At 45.5% G+C, this 13561-nt stretch overlaps 1 protein-coding gene across 5 annotated transcripts in view; it reads left to right on the top strand.

Annotated features, from left to right (window-relative positions):
• Positions 1 to 13561, top strand: part of AK7 (adenylate kinase 7) — a 67612-nt gene that overhangs the window by 20740 nt on the left and 33311 nt on the right. For 4 of the 5 annotated variants that reach the window (XM_086363048.1, XM_086363047.1, XM_086363051.1 and 1 more), the window contains 2 exons: positions 3775 to 3869; positions 11630 to 11740. In XM_086363048.1, coding sequence (XP_086219174.1) covers positions 3837 to 3869; positions 11630 to 11740 — 144 coding nt within the window. In that variant the 5' untranslated portion in view covers positions 3775 to 3836. Of the gene's footprint in view, positions 1 to 3774; positions 3870 to 7536; positions 7646 to 11629; positions 11741 to 13561 lie in introns of those variants that run through there. The other variant, XM_086363049.1, reaches the window with a different exon arrangement.

Below are 13561 nucleotides of genomic sequence, written 5' to 3'. Positions count from 1 at the left end.
TATTTCAAAAATTTAAAAAAGCACAGGAGGATTTAGAAGAAAAAAAAAATTTCGTGCATTTCTTTCCCATCCCATCCTTACTCCCCCAAAGGAACCTCATTTAACCCACTTGTTCCTTTTAATACACACACACAAAAATGCCTGCACTGATGTCCTTTGATTATGAATTTTAGACATTAACCACTGACTTCCTGCTATAACAGATGAGCCTCAGCACCTTGTAGGATCCCTCTCACTAATCATCACGGGAACATGGTAGGTTTGATAGGGTGGCCTCAGCTTGCAGAGGCTTGGAGTGGGGTTTCAGGTCCCGGCCAGAGATTGAGGTCAATCAAGGCGGTGAGAGCATCTAGTCCTAGCCACTAGACCAGGGGTCAGTGACAAGGCCCTGGCCCCTTGGCTTTGCAGAAATGAATTCCCATGAAGATGGAGAGTAGTGAAACAAGTAAAATGCTTATTAGGAGGAAAGAGTACAAGTAAGTGTGGATAGACACAAGTGGAATCATTCTGATTCGCCAGATTCAGAGTCCATACTTGGTGTATCTCAGGATCCTCCCATGTGTTCGTGCACATCTCTCAGCCAAGATGGAATCCACCGAAGAGGCCCATGGGTAGTGAGCATCACTTACTGCAGTGTGGTGCCCCCTCCCTTTCTGACCTCCAGGGAGCCTTTCTGTGCATCCTGTGCATACTAAGGGAGGTCTCCTGACTTCAAGAATGAGAAAAATAGGTGGTCTCTTATCTAGAGGCACTTGGACAGCGAGGAGATCAAACCAAGTCAGTCCTAAAGGAAATCAGTTCAGTTCAGTTCAGTTGCTCAGTCATGTCCGACTCTTTGAGACCCCATGCACTGCAGCACGCCAGGTCTCCCTGTCCATCGCCAACTCCCAGAGTTTACTCAAACTCACATCCATTGAGTCAGTGATGCCATCCAACCATCTCATCCTCTGTCGTCCCCTTCTCCTCCTGCCTTCAGTCTTTCCCAGCATCAGGGTCTTTTCAAATTAGTCAGTTCTTTGCATCAGGTAGCCAAAGTATTGAAGTTTCAGCTTCAGCATCAGTCCTTCCAATGAATATTCAGGACATTTCCTTTAGAATGGACTGGTTGGATCTCCTTGCAGTCCAAGGGACTTTGAAGAGTCTTCTCCAACACCACAGTTCAAAAGCATCAATTCTTCAGTGCTCAGCTTTCTTTATAGTCCAACTCTCACATCCATGCATGACTACTGGAAAATCAACCCTGAATATTCATTGGAAGGACTGATGCTGAAGCTCCAATACTTTGACCATCTGATGCAAAGAACCAATTCATTGGAAAAAGACCCTGATTGTGGGAAAGATTGAGGGCAGGAGGAGAAGGGGGTGACAGAGGATGAGATGGTTGGATGGCATCACCGACTCAATGGACATGAGTTTGAGCAAACTCAGAGAGATAGTGAAGGACAGGGCAGCCTGGCGTGCTGCAGTTCATGGGGTAGCAAAGAGTAGACATGACTTAGCAACTGAACAACAACATCGGATCACAGAGAACAAATTTCCAACTCTTTGCCCCAGGGACCCATCTATTGCCTGCCCCAGGTTCTCAAACTTTGATACCACAATTCTTTTCATGGGGAACTCTTCGGTGGCTCAGCAGTAAAGAATTCGCATGCCAGTTCAGGAGACTCAAGAGACTTGAGCTTGATCCTGGGTTTGGGAAGATCCACTGGAGGAGGAAATGGCCACCCACTCTGGTATTCTTGTTTGGAAAATCCCATGGACAGAGAAGCCTGGTGGGCTACAGTCCATGGATTGTAAAAAGTCAGACACGACAGTGAGTTCCACTCCACTCCAATGCTTAAATGTGTGGAGAGCCCTCCTGGAAAATAACAAGCCTTTTGGATACCAAATACTCATGGGTCCAATCCACCACTATTCTAAATTCCAGTGTCTACATATTGTTCATAATCAAGCATTGAGGTGTTACCAAAACCTTCCACCCACAGCCCCTAGCCACCGCTCATGGACTGCTCTACCCCAGCCAGGGACAGTTCGGGGGGTGAAAAATTACTTCTTTCCACAAGGACTTAAGCTGAATAGCATTGCTTTATGTGAAATCATGAGAGGGCCTGGTCCCATTAAAAAAAAAAAATATTGAAATAATGCTATTTATAGCAACATGATGGGCCTAGAGAATATCATACTAAGTGAAGTAAGTTAGAGAAAGACAAATATCACAAGATATCACTTATACATGAAAGCCTAAAAAATGTAAATGAATTTATTTACAAAGTAGAAATAGACTCACAGACACAGAAAAGAAACTTATGGTTATGGATTGGTGGGGGGTGGATAACTTAAGAGTTCAGGATTAACATGTACACACTATTATATATAAACTAGATAAACAACAAGGATCTACTGTATAGCACAGGGTTCCATAGTTACGGTCTTATAATAACCTATAATGGAAAAGATTCTGAAAAAAAAAAAGAATTTATAGATATAGATTTTGTTTTATTTTTAGTTGCTAAGAGTATCCAACTCTTTGTAACCCCATGGACAATAGCCCACCAGGCTCCTCTGTCCATGGGATTTCCCAACCAAGACTAGAGTGGGTTGCCGTTTCCTTCCCCAGGGATCTTCCCAACCAGGGGATCAAACCTGCATCTCCTGCATTGGCAGTTGGATTCTTTACCACTTGCCACCAGGGAAGCTGTATAGGTATAGATGGATACAACTGAATGACTTTGCTGTACATCTGAAGCTAGCATAACATTGAAAGTTAGCTATATTTAAATTTTTTTTCAAGATTTTTAAAAAACAGAGAGGCCTAGCCTTCTGATTCAGGCCTCCCACTCTACTCTCCATGAAGCCCGAGAAGAGACATAGTGGGGACCACAGGCCAGACAACCAGGCTTCTAGAACTGGACTCTGTCCCACGGCTTCATTCCATGACTCTGGGCAAATGGGAAGTGTGCTTCCCTTCCCTTTTCTATAAAAACAGAGCTGTTAGCATCTACCTCCTGATGGTAAGAATTCAGTGCATGTGTGTGTTAGTTGCTCAATCTTATCTGACTCTTTGCAGCCCCATGGACTGTAGCCTGCCCGGCTCCCCTGTCCATGGAATTCTCCAGGCAAGAATACTGGAGTGGGTTGCCATGCCCTCCTTCAGGGGATTTTCCCAACCCAGGGATTGAACCCAATCGCCTGCTTTGAAGGCAGATTTCTTACCATTTGAGACACCAGGAATTATTTACTAAAGCCCATGAATTGTTGCCATTCATGCCCTGGTGGCTCGGTCAGTAAAGAATCTGCCTGCAATGCAGGAGATGCATGTTCCATCCCTGGGTCAGAACGATCCCCTGGAGGAGGAAATGGCTGCCCACTCCAGTATTCTTGCCTGGGAAATCCCATGGACAGAGGAGCCTGGCAGGCTACAGTCCATGGGGGTCGCAAAGAGTAGGACATCAACTAAGCGACTAAAACACCACCATGTCAGCTTTAATTACTAGTATCACGGGCCCTCCTAAAGGTGGAAGCACACAGCTGCAGGCCAGGAAATAGGAAGGGGCTGGACTGTGAGCTGGGCGCTGAGGAAGTCGGATGGCTGGAGGGAGGCGGCCGGGAGCAGAGACTAGGAGGGGCAGTGAGGCGTCAGAGGGGGCGCCCCCTGGTGTTAAGTCGCTGCTTGAAAGAGAAGTCACTTCAAGTCAGACTGGTAATGAAAAGTGCACAGCATTTTAACACGTTCTGCATGGATCCAAGTAACCACTCCGCTTTTTGGCTCCGCAGCCCTGAATGAAGAAACCAGCCATTTCGAAAAGCGGAAGGTGTTTATTTTGGTCTCCACGGTGATGACCTGGGCGCGGTCCAAACCCCTGGACCCGGTAAGTAGTGCGCTAGCTTTTCTTCTGTGCAGCATTGCTGCCTCCGTACCTTGTAATCCGCACGTGGAAAGAGCTTTCTACAGTTTTCAATGTGCTTACACTCCTGAACTCTGCCCCTTAATAAGCACTCCGCAGCGTTCATGGACAGGGAAGCCTGGTGTGCTGCATGTTAGCCTGGGGTTGCAAACAGTCGGACAGGACTGAGCAACTGAACTGAGAGTTCATGGGCTCCAAGCCACTCCATTCCAAGGAGCCACGTTGTTTTAGAAGGCCCTGAGAAAGAAGAGGAAAATGCTGCCTGTCCAACTATAACAAACGTTATCACTTTTTATTTTAAATGTATTAAAAGCGTGCTCTTTTAGACTTAACCTGTACCTATATTTTTATCGTGTATATTCCCATGCATACATTAAAAGGGAAAATATAAGCAAATACAAAATATAAGCAAAAATACAAGCAAATTCAGTGGTTCTAGTATTCCCCAAACTTCTTCAAACTCAGAGTTCAGGGGCTTCCCTGGTGGTCCAGTGGCCAAGACTCCACACTCCCAATGCAAGGGTTTGATTCTTGGGCTGGTGCAGTGGTCAAGAATCTGCCTGCCAATGCAGGAGACCCAGGTGACACAGATTTGATCCCTGGGTAGAGAAGATCCCCTGGAGGAGGAAATGGCAACCTGCTCCAGTATTCTTGCCTGGGAAATCCCATAGACAGAGGAGCCTGGCAGGCTACAGTCTGTGGAGTTGCAAAGACTCAGACACGACTGAGCACACACTTTCCTATAAAGCTGATATCATCAGACTTGTCCGCTGATATCAGATTTTGCTGCTTTGTCTCCATGCCTCTGTGCCTGTGAACTGCCTTTTCATCCCAGTACTGAATCACACTATAATCTTTGAAAAGACATCCTAAAAGGCAATTAGACCAACATGCGTAGTACCTAAGTCAGTATAAAGATGATATGTGCTCAAGGCGACCCCAAGGTGACCCGGGCTCCAACGAGGACGGCACGGCGGATGCTTCCTGGCTGAGCATGTTGTGATAAGCCAGTGATGACAGGACACATTCCAATCTCAGAGATGTTAAAATGGGGAGGGAAAAAGGCACGTGTTTGATTCAGTGGAATGCTTTATTTATAACAAGGAAGTATTTACGCATTTATCACACTCCTTGCGTCAGAGGTCATTTATTTGTTTAATTCTCTCTCCCTCAGTGGACGCAGAGGTCCTCGAGGGCAGGAACCGGAGGGTTTCTGTCCGTTCCTTGTGAATCTCACTCACCTCCTCCACTTGGTTGCCATCGCCTCAAGGAGCAGGCCTGTCACTTTATTCCTGTTGGAGTTCCAGCCCTCAGAGTATCTAGTAAAGCGTCTGCTACGAAACAGTCGTTGGTCACTTGACTGGCTGATCATTTCACTGGCTTGATTGATTGTCCTCACTCCTTCAGTTATTAACAAACTCATACAGACTTAAGCAAAAGGGGGGTTTATTGACTCATAACTGGGTAGTCAGACCATGGGCTTCAGGTTCAGCTGTATCTAGGGGCTTAAACAGTGCTCAGAACTAACCTACTCTTTCTCTCCCTTCAATTGCTTCTTTTCTCCTCTAGGCTTATTCTCGGGTAAGGTCTCCACTCCTTCTGGCCCCCAGGAGCTCCCAGGCTTATATCCCTAGAGCTTACTTCTCTTCTCCCTTTAGGCCATATCCCTTCCCAGCTCTGGAATATGCCATTCTTCCAGGTCTTACGTCACAGGCCTAACCATCAATCAGTCACTGAGACTGGGGGAATGGAGAACTCTGATTGACCAGACCTGGGATCATGTACCTACATCTAGAGGCAGGAATGATCAGCCTCCTGAACTAAATAGGCCAAGAGTGGGGAAGAGATGGTTCCTCCAAAGAAAATATGGGGAAATGGCTCCAGTGTTAGCTTCTGTGTCCCTTTGGCATGTTCTCATCCTCCCACCATGGTTTTTTTTTTTTTTTAAACGATTTTTTGTTGTTGTTCAGTCACTCAGTCATGTCCGACTCTTTGTGACCCCATGGACTGTGGCCTCCCTGTCCTTCACCATCTCCTAGAGTTTGCTCAAACTCATGTCCTCTGAGTTGATGATGCCATCCAACCATCTCATCCTCTGTTGCCCCCTTCTCTTCTTTCCCTCAGTCTTCCCCAGCATCAGGGTCTTTTTCAGTGAGTCAGCTCTTTGCATCAGGTGGCCAAAGTATTGGAGCTTCAGCGTCAGTCCTTCCAATGGTTATTCAGAGTTGATTTCCCTTGGGATTGACTTGTTTGATCTCCTTGCCGTCCAGGGGACTCTCAAGAGTCTTCTCTAGCACCACAACTTGAAAGCATAAATTATTCAGTTCTCAGTCTTCCTTATGCTCCAACTCTCACATCCATACATGACTACTGGAAAAACCATGTCTTTGACTATATGGACCCCTGTCAGCTAAGTGCTGTCTCTGCTTTTCAACATGCTGTCTAGGTTTGTCATAGATTTTCTTCCGAGTAAGCATCTTTTAATTTCGTGGCTGTAGTCACAGTCCACAGTGATTTTCAAGCCCAAGAAAATAAAATCTGCTGCTGTTTCCTCATTTTCTCCATCTATTGGCCATGAAGTGATGGGACCAGATGCCATGATCTTAGTTTTTTGTATGTTGAGTTTTAAGTCAGCTTTATCACTCTCCTCTTTCACCTTCATCAAGAGGGTCTTTAGTTTCTCTTTGCTTTCTGCCATTTGAGTGGTATTATCTGCATATCTGAGGTTGTTGATACTTCTCCCGGCAGTCTTGATTACAGCTTGAGCTTCACCCAGCCCGGCATTTCTCATGATGTGCTCTGCATATAAGGTAAATAAGCAGGGTGACAAGATATACAGCCTTGACTTACTCCTTTCTCATTTTGAACCGGTCTGTTGTTCCAACTCCAGTTCTATCCAGTCACGTGGCCACACCCAACTGCAAGGAAGCCTGGGAGATGCCGTCTAGCTCTGAGCCCAGGAAGTCAGCTGAGTCCAGGCTCCTCAGGGAAGGGCTCATCCCTAACGAAGGGAGACTTAAGCAAGATGCAGCCTTCGTCCCTCTGGGGATGCTGTCGTGCCTGGCTCTGACACCTGAAACTGCTGCTGACATCTTCTGTGCCTGAAGAGGAAGGCCACACCCTGAGGGCCACAGGCTGAAAAAGGCGTCCAGAGGGCAGAGAAGACGCCCATCACACGACACCTGGAGGCGCTCCATTTGGGGATGTTACTCATGGGAAACAATGCCTCCTCGCACTTTTGAGGACATTTTGAGTTCCAGTTTTTGTTATTTGTAGCCAAAAACATCTAAACAAATACAAAACTGCATTTAGTTCAGTTCAGTTCAGTTGCTCAGTCGTGTCTGACTCTTTGCGACCCCATGAATCGCAGCACGCCAGGCCTCCCTGTCCATCACCAACTCCCGAAGTCCACCTAAACCCATGTCCACTGAGTTGGTGATGCCATCCAACCATCTCATCCTCTGTCGTCCCCTTCTCCTCCAGCCTCAATCTTTCCCAACATCAGGGTCTTTTCCAATGAGTCAGCTCTTTGCATCAGGTGGTCAAAATATTGGAGTTTCAGCTTCAACATCAGTCCTCCCAATGAACACTCAGGACTGATCTCCTTCAGAATGGACTGGTTGGATCTCCTTGCAGTCCAAGGGACTCTCAAGAGTCTTCTCCAACACCACAGTTCAAAAGCATCAATTCTGTGCTCAGCTTTCTTTATGGTGCATTTAAGATAGTTTTAATACAAAAGGGTAAGTAGAATAGAATATTTTCATTTGTAAATATTATACAATTTTAATAAGTTGGAGAATCTTAATATACCCAGGTTTTTTCCATAGTATCTGTTTTAGAAGTATAGGGACTTCCTCAGTGGTCCAGCAGTTAAGACTCCATCTTCCAATGCAGAGGGCACAAGTTTGATCCCTGGTTGCAGAACTAAGGTCCCACATGCCATGGGGTAACACCAAAAATTTAAAAATAGTAATAAAAGTATAGCTATGTATTTGGTTTTTTATACTGAGTGAAGGAGGGGACCAGAGATGACATTGGCTTAACCAGATAGCCCAGAAGAGCAGATGGGATCTGTCATCACACATACGGACCAGGTGGGAGAAAGAGAATAATGATCAGGGGGGAAAGAGTCCAGCAAGTGATCCACACGGGGAGTCAAACACAATGACCAATTAAAAAGAGGGTCCCCCAGAGTCTTAGCGGACAACAGGTTCACCCAAAATCCTTGAAGAAAAGGGAGATGACTACAGAGTCAGTTCTCTGCTTCCTATGAAGATGAAGCCTATCAGTGAGCCTGTTGATTGTAATGAGGTGTTAATAAGGCAGGCAGTTTCCAGAAATGGCAACACACATCAATACACAACAATAGAAGAGTCCTGGTTTTATGCCGACAATACGGCGACTCATCACTTACTGGAAGAGCGACTGATACAAATGGTTGCAAGAGACTAGAACCTGTATGAAAGATGCAAGTTTAAAAGACATTTTATTTGTCATTTGTTTGTAACATGGGAAATTTAAGGACTAGAGGGAACATAGCCCCACAATCGGTAGGGAAGTTTCGAAATGTACAAACCAGATCTCAGTTCCAACCAGGAATTGGAGATGACAGCTCGAAGCCTGCAGCGCAGGATTGGCTAGACCTTAGGGGCCCAGTGCAGCTGGCCAGAGAGGGTGGCCCAGTCTTAGTCTCAGAGTGCAGGGGAGACACTGGCTGGCTGTCCAGACCTGTGACCAGAGAACCAGGTCACCTGAAACGTAACTGTTTCTGTCACTGCCGTAAGGACTGAGGGTGCTACAAGGCCCAGAGGGCACTGGGCAGCCAGTCACAGGGAGCAGGAAGGTCAGTTCGGCAGGCTGGCCACCATGACACTGTCACTTGGACCAGGGAGATGCTGGCACTCAGTCCATCCTGAAAGCAAAGCTGATTATAGATCTGCTGTGACTAGGATTGCCAGATGTAGCTACTAAAAATACAGGACACCCAGGTAAATTTAAATTTCAGATAAACTGCAAATAATGTGTCACGTAAGTGTATCTCATGCCCTAAGACATACTCATACTTGAAAAAATATTTGTTTATCTGACATTCAAATTTAGCTGGGTGGAGAAGGCAATGGTACCCCACTCCAGTACTCTTGCCTGGAGAATCCCATGGATGGAGGAGCCTGGTGGGCTGCAGTCCATGGGGTCGCTCGGAGTTGGACTCGACTGAGCGACATCACTTTCACGCATTGGAGCAGGCAATGGCAACCCACTCCAGTGTTCTTGCCTGGAAAATCCCAGGGACGGGGGAGCCTGGTGGGCTGCCATCTATGGGGTCGCACAGAGTTGGACACGACTGAAGCGACTTAGCAGCAGCAGCCTCTATTTTATCTGGCAGTCCTACATAGGAGTCCCTGGGTATATTTAAGAGGTCTGCTAATTAGATGACATGTGTTCATTGAGTATCTACTATGGACACAGAATTGGGGTGGACTAACTGGATCTTCCCCCAAAACTCACTCTTTTTCAGTCTTTCTCCCAGTAGTGTCCACCATGTCCACTGCTCACCTTCTCTCCCTTCCATCCATCAGTCAGTTCATCACTCAGTTCTGTTAATTCCTCATCCGAAATGTCTCCTAAATCCATCCTGTTCTCATTGTATCTGTGGGCTACCAGGATGGCCTCGGAACTGGCAGCTGCCATCACATCCTTCCAAGGCAGTCTCCAACAAACAGCTTAAGTGATCTTGTTCAAATATAATTCAGATCATGCTATTGTTGTTGTTGTTCAGTCGCTAAGTCATGTCTTTGCGACCCCATGGACGGCAGCATACCAGGCTTCCCTGTCCTCCATTATCTCCTGGAGTTTGCTCAAGTTCATGTCCATTAAGTCGGTAAGGTTATAGTCCTGCTTAAAATGCTGAAAATCCTCCATGCCTTCCCATGCCTTTAGGATGAATCTAAACTCCTTCACCTGGTCCACAAACCCTGGCAGCCTGGCACTGCCTACCTCTTCCTCTCCCAATCCCCAGCGTGGCTCCAGTCATTTCAGCCCTTCTTCCCATTTCCCAAACCTGCCAACAATTGTTATGCCTCAGGGTTCTCATCCTTGTGTTTGTTCTTCCTCTCTGATTAATTTTGGATAAGCCCTGGACTCAGATGCTTTTGTCCAGTTATTTATCTTAGAGCAATGTGATGTGATTGGAAGGCTTCTGATTAGACTGTATTTTTTGAAATCCCTGGACTTTCCTGGAGGTCCAGTGGTTAAGACTGTGTGCTTCCATGGCACGGAGCACTGGTTCAATCCCTGATCAGGGAACTAAGATCCCATATGCTGTGCAGCTCGGTCAAAAAAAAATATCAGAAATCCTACTCCAATTAGGACCTCTAAATCTGCATGGATTGGGGAGAAATCTGTACCATGGATTTCAGTTTCTCCGTTTATTCTACAGGAAGTTTTTGTTGATCTGTCCCTCTGAGGGACTCTAGGAGCGTGAGTTGTGGAGAGACCAAGTGATGAACAGCTCAGTGGACTGTCGGGAAATATTTTCCATTCCTGATTCTTAGGACAAACTGATATCCTATCTGATGAAGCCAGTTTTTAAAGCCTAAGACAGAAACTTGCACAGGGTATCTTCTAATTAACATGGGATTGACTTGAGGGAAAGAGGCAGTATGGAAAAGAAGAAGAAGGAAAAAAAAGCCTCACAATTTAGATTTTAAAAATGAAACTGCAGGGATCTTCCCTGGTGGTTCAGTGGGTCAGAATCTGCCTGCCAGTGCAGGAGACACGGGTTCAATCCCTGATTCAGGAAGGTTCCCCATGACGAGGAGCAACTAAGCCTATGAACCACAACTGCTGAGCCCACGTGCCCTAGAGCCTGTGTTCCTCAACAAGAGAAGCCGTGGCAATGAGAAGCCCGAGTACCAAAGCCAGAGAATAGCCCCTACTCGATGCAACTAGAGAAAAGCCCACAAAGCAATGAAGACCCAGCCCAGCCAAAAATAAATAAAATTAAAAGAATAAATGAAACTACATGCATGTCAAGAACTATTAAGAAATGAGGTTTTCTAATGTCTTTATAGAATCACGTCTCTACAGAATAAAAGAAGACATTTAAATTTTAAAATTCTGTTTAGATGAAGTGTAAATGATAGAATTTGGGGAAGTCCCTGGTGGTTCAGTGGTTGAACTCAGAACTCTCACCACCAGGAGCCTGGGTTTGAGCCCTGGTCAGGGAACTGAAATCTCTCAAGCTTCGAGGTGTGGGTGTGGTCAAAAAAAAAAAAAAAAGGTAGAATTTAACTAGCTGAAACATTTTCAAAGAAGTTAAGTCACTGTAGAAATAAGCAGTAATTTTTAGAACACTTTGAGCTTAAAGGAAAGTTTTTTTTCTTCTTTTCCATACTGGCTTTTCCCTCAAGTCAATTCCATGTTAATAACATACCCTGCACAAGTTTCTGTCTTAGGCTTTAAAAACTGGATTCATCAGATAGGATATCAATTTATCCTAAGAATCAGGAATGAAAAATATTTCCAGACAGTCTACTAAGCTGTTCATCCCTTGGTCTCTCCACAACTCACATTCCTATACAGTCCCTTGGAGGGACAGTTCAGCAGTTCTTCCTGGAGAATCAAAGGGATAAGCTGAAATCTATGGTACAGATTTCCCTAGCATCTTGGGGCTTAGAAGTTCCCATCATGCTAATGCATGGACTCTGGGCTTTTTTCTCTCATAGGATGACTCTGAGGTCCCATTTACTGAAGAGGATTATCGAAGAAGAAAGCAACATCCTAATTTTCTGGACCACATAAATGCTGAAAAAATGGTTCTCAAATTTGGGAAAAACGTAAGTCTCAAGTAGTAGAACCTTTTGAGTAGGAAAAGCTCTTTTGGGACCCGCTTGCAATGCCCCTGCTCAGGACCATTCCACATGCTCTGCATACATATCTTAGCTGGCTCCCTCTCTCTGCATTTAGGTCCCACGTCCTTACACTCACAGACCTCCAAGCTTCAGGCTCCCTCAGAGAGGCCGTGTCCTGGCCCAACTTCTGGCCCAGCCCCCTAGGATGGAAGCCTTGTGTGGGGTCCTCAGCAGAGCCCAGTGTAGATCCGAAAGGTCCAGAAGAGGCAAATAACTCAAGAGTGGGAATGTGTGTGTGATGCGCAAGGTCTTCGTTCCCCAATCAGAGACTGAACCCTGTCCCTTGGCAGTGAAAGCACCAAATCCTAGCCTCTGGATTTTCAGGGAATTCCCTCTAAGATGAGGTTTATATGCACTTTTCAGAGTAGCTGTAAGAAATAAATGAGATAGAGTCTGGGAAAAGGGGAAAATGCAGTTTCCTCTTCCTCATTCCCACTTTGGGGCTTCCCAGGTAATTCAGTGGTAAAGAATCTGCCTGCCTATGCAGGGGACATGGTTTCTGTCCCTGGGTCGGGAAGATCCCCTGAAGAAGGAAATGGCAACCTACTCCAGTATTCTTGCCTGGGAAATCCCATGGACAGAGGAGCCTGATGGGCTACAGTCCGTGGGGATCACAAAAGAGTCAGACGTGACTTAGCAAACAAACAGCAACAACATGTGGGGTCTAGTTCACCAGCCGCGCCCCTCCCCCGCCCCCGCCCCCCGCGTTAGGAGCATAGAGTTTTAGCCACACAGGGAAAGCCCTGTGGACGTACATAATTATTCTAATTTCACAAATGCAGACTTTGTGGGAAAGAGGTGTCAAGTGGTAGGAAGCTGTGACTGAAACCTGGATCCATCAGACACCAAAGCCTGTGGGTTTTGTTATTTTTTTCCTGACTCCAAAACTCCACCATTCAATAGAGTTCATCTTGACACATGTATGTCACTGATTGTTGACATACCTCTAGCTGAGAATTCAACAAAGATAATAGCTTGTTAGCCTTCGCTTGCAGAAAATTTTTATCATTTTGAAATCCATATATTGTAAAATTTTTAATTTATCTATATCAAATTATATGACAGGGATGCCTTGGTGATGAATAAACAATAACAAGCTAAAAATTGAAAGCTTGCTTACCGTGTACCAGGCACTATGCCAGATGTATTACTTACAGTACCTCATGTAATCCTCATATACCTCATAGGTAATCCTCACAACGTTGTGAATTAAGTGATACTATCATTAGCCTCATTTAACTTACGTACATTTGTATGGAACCCCCAAACCTCTAAGTTTTCATCCACTGCTATTTTCCCATAGTCACGAGACCGTCAGTAATGGTAGGTAATTATAGTTCTAAGACGACACCTAGTGGTCTCAGAGAATATTACACAAGGAACTCTGTTCCCAAAACTGTGCTTCTAGTAAATTTTTTTCTTTTTTACTTTGGCGATACAAACACTGTGAATATAAAACATTTGAAGAAAAAAAATATGATATTAGGAATCCTAATCCATTAACTTATGATCTTAGCCAAGTCATTCAACTTTTGGAGTTAAGTAGGTAATATAATGGAGAAGGCAACGGCACCCCACTCCAGCACTCTTGCCTGGAAAATCCCCATGGACAGAGGAGCCTGGTGGGCTGCAATCCATGGGGTCGCTAAGAGTCAGACGCAACTGAGCGACTTCACTTTCACTTTTCAGGTTCATGCATTGGAGAAGGAAATGGCAACCCACTCCAGTGTTCTTGCCTGGAGAATC

The sequence above is a fragment of the Bos grunniens genome, chromosome 21 (assembly GCF_055505025.1).
Source record: "Bos grunniens cultivar Pamir isolate PY7600 chromosome 21, Bosgru_T2T1.0, whole genome shotgun sequence".
Lineage (NCBI taxonomy): Eukaryota > Metazoa > Chordata > Mammalia > Artiodactyla > Bovidae > Bos > Bos grunniens.
Note: the sequence above shows the minus strand (reverse complement) of the source record. Positions and strands in the feature narration are given on the sequence as shown.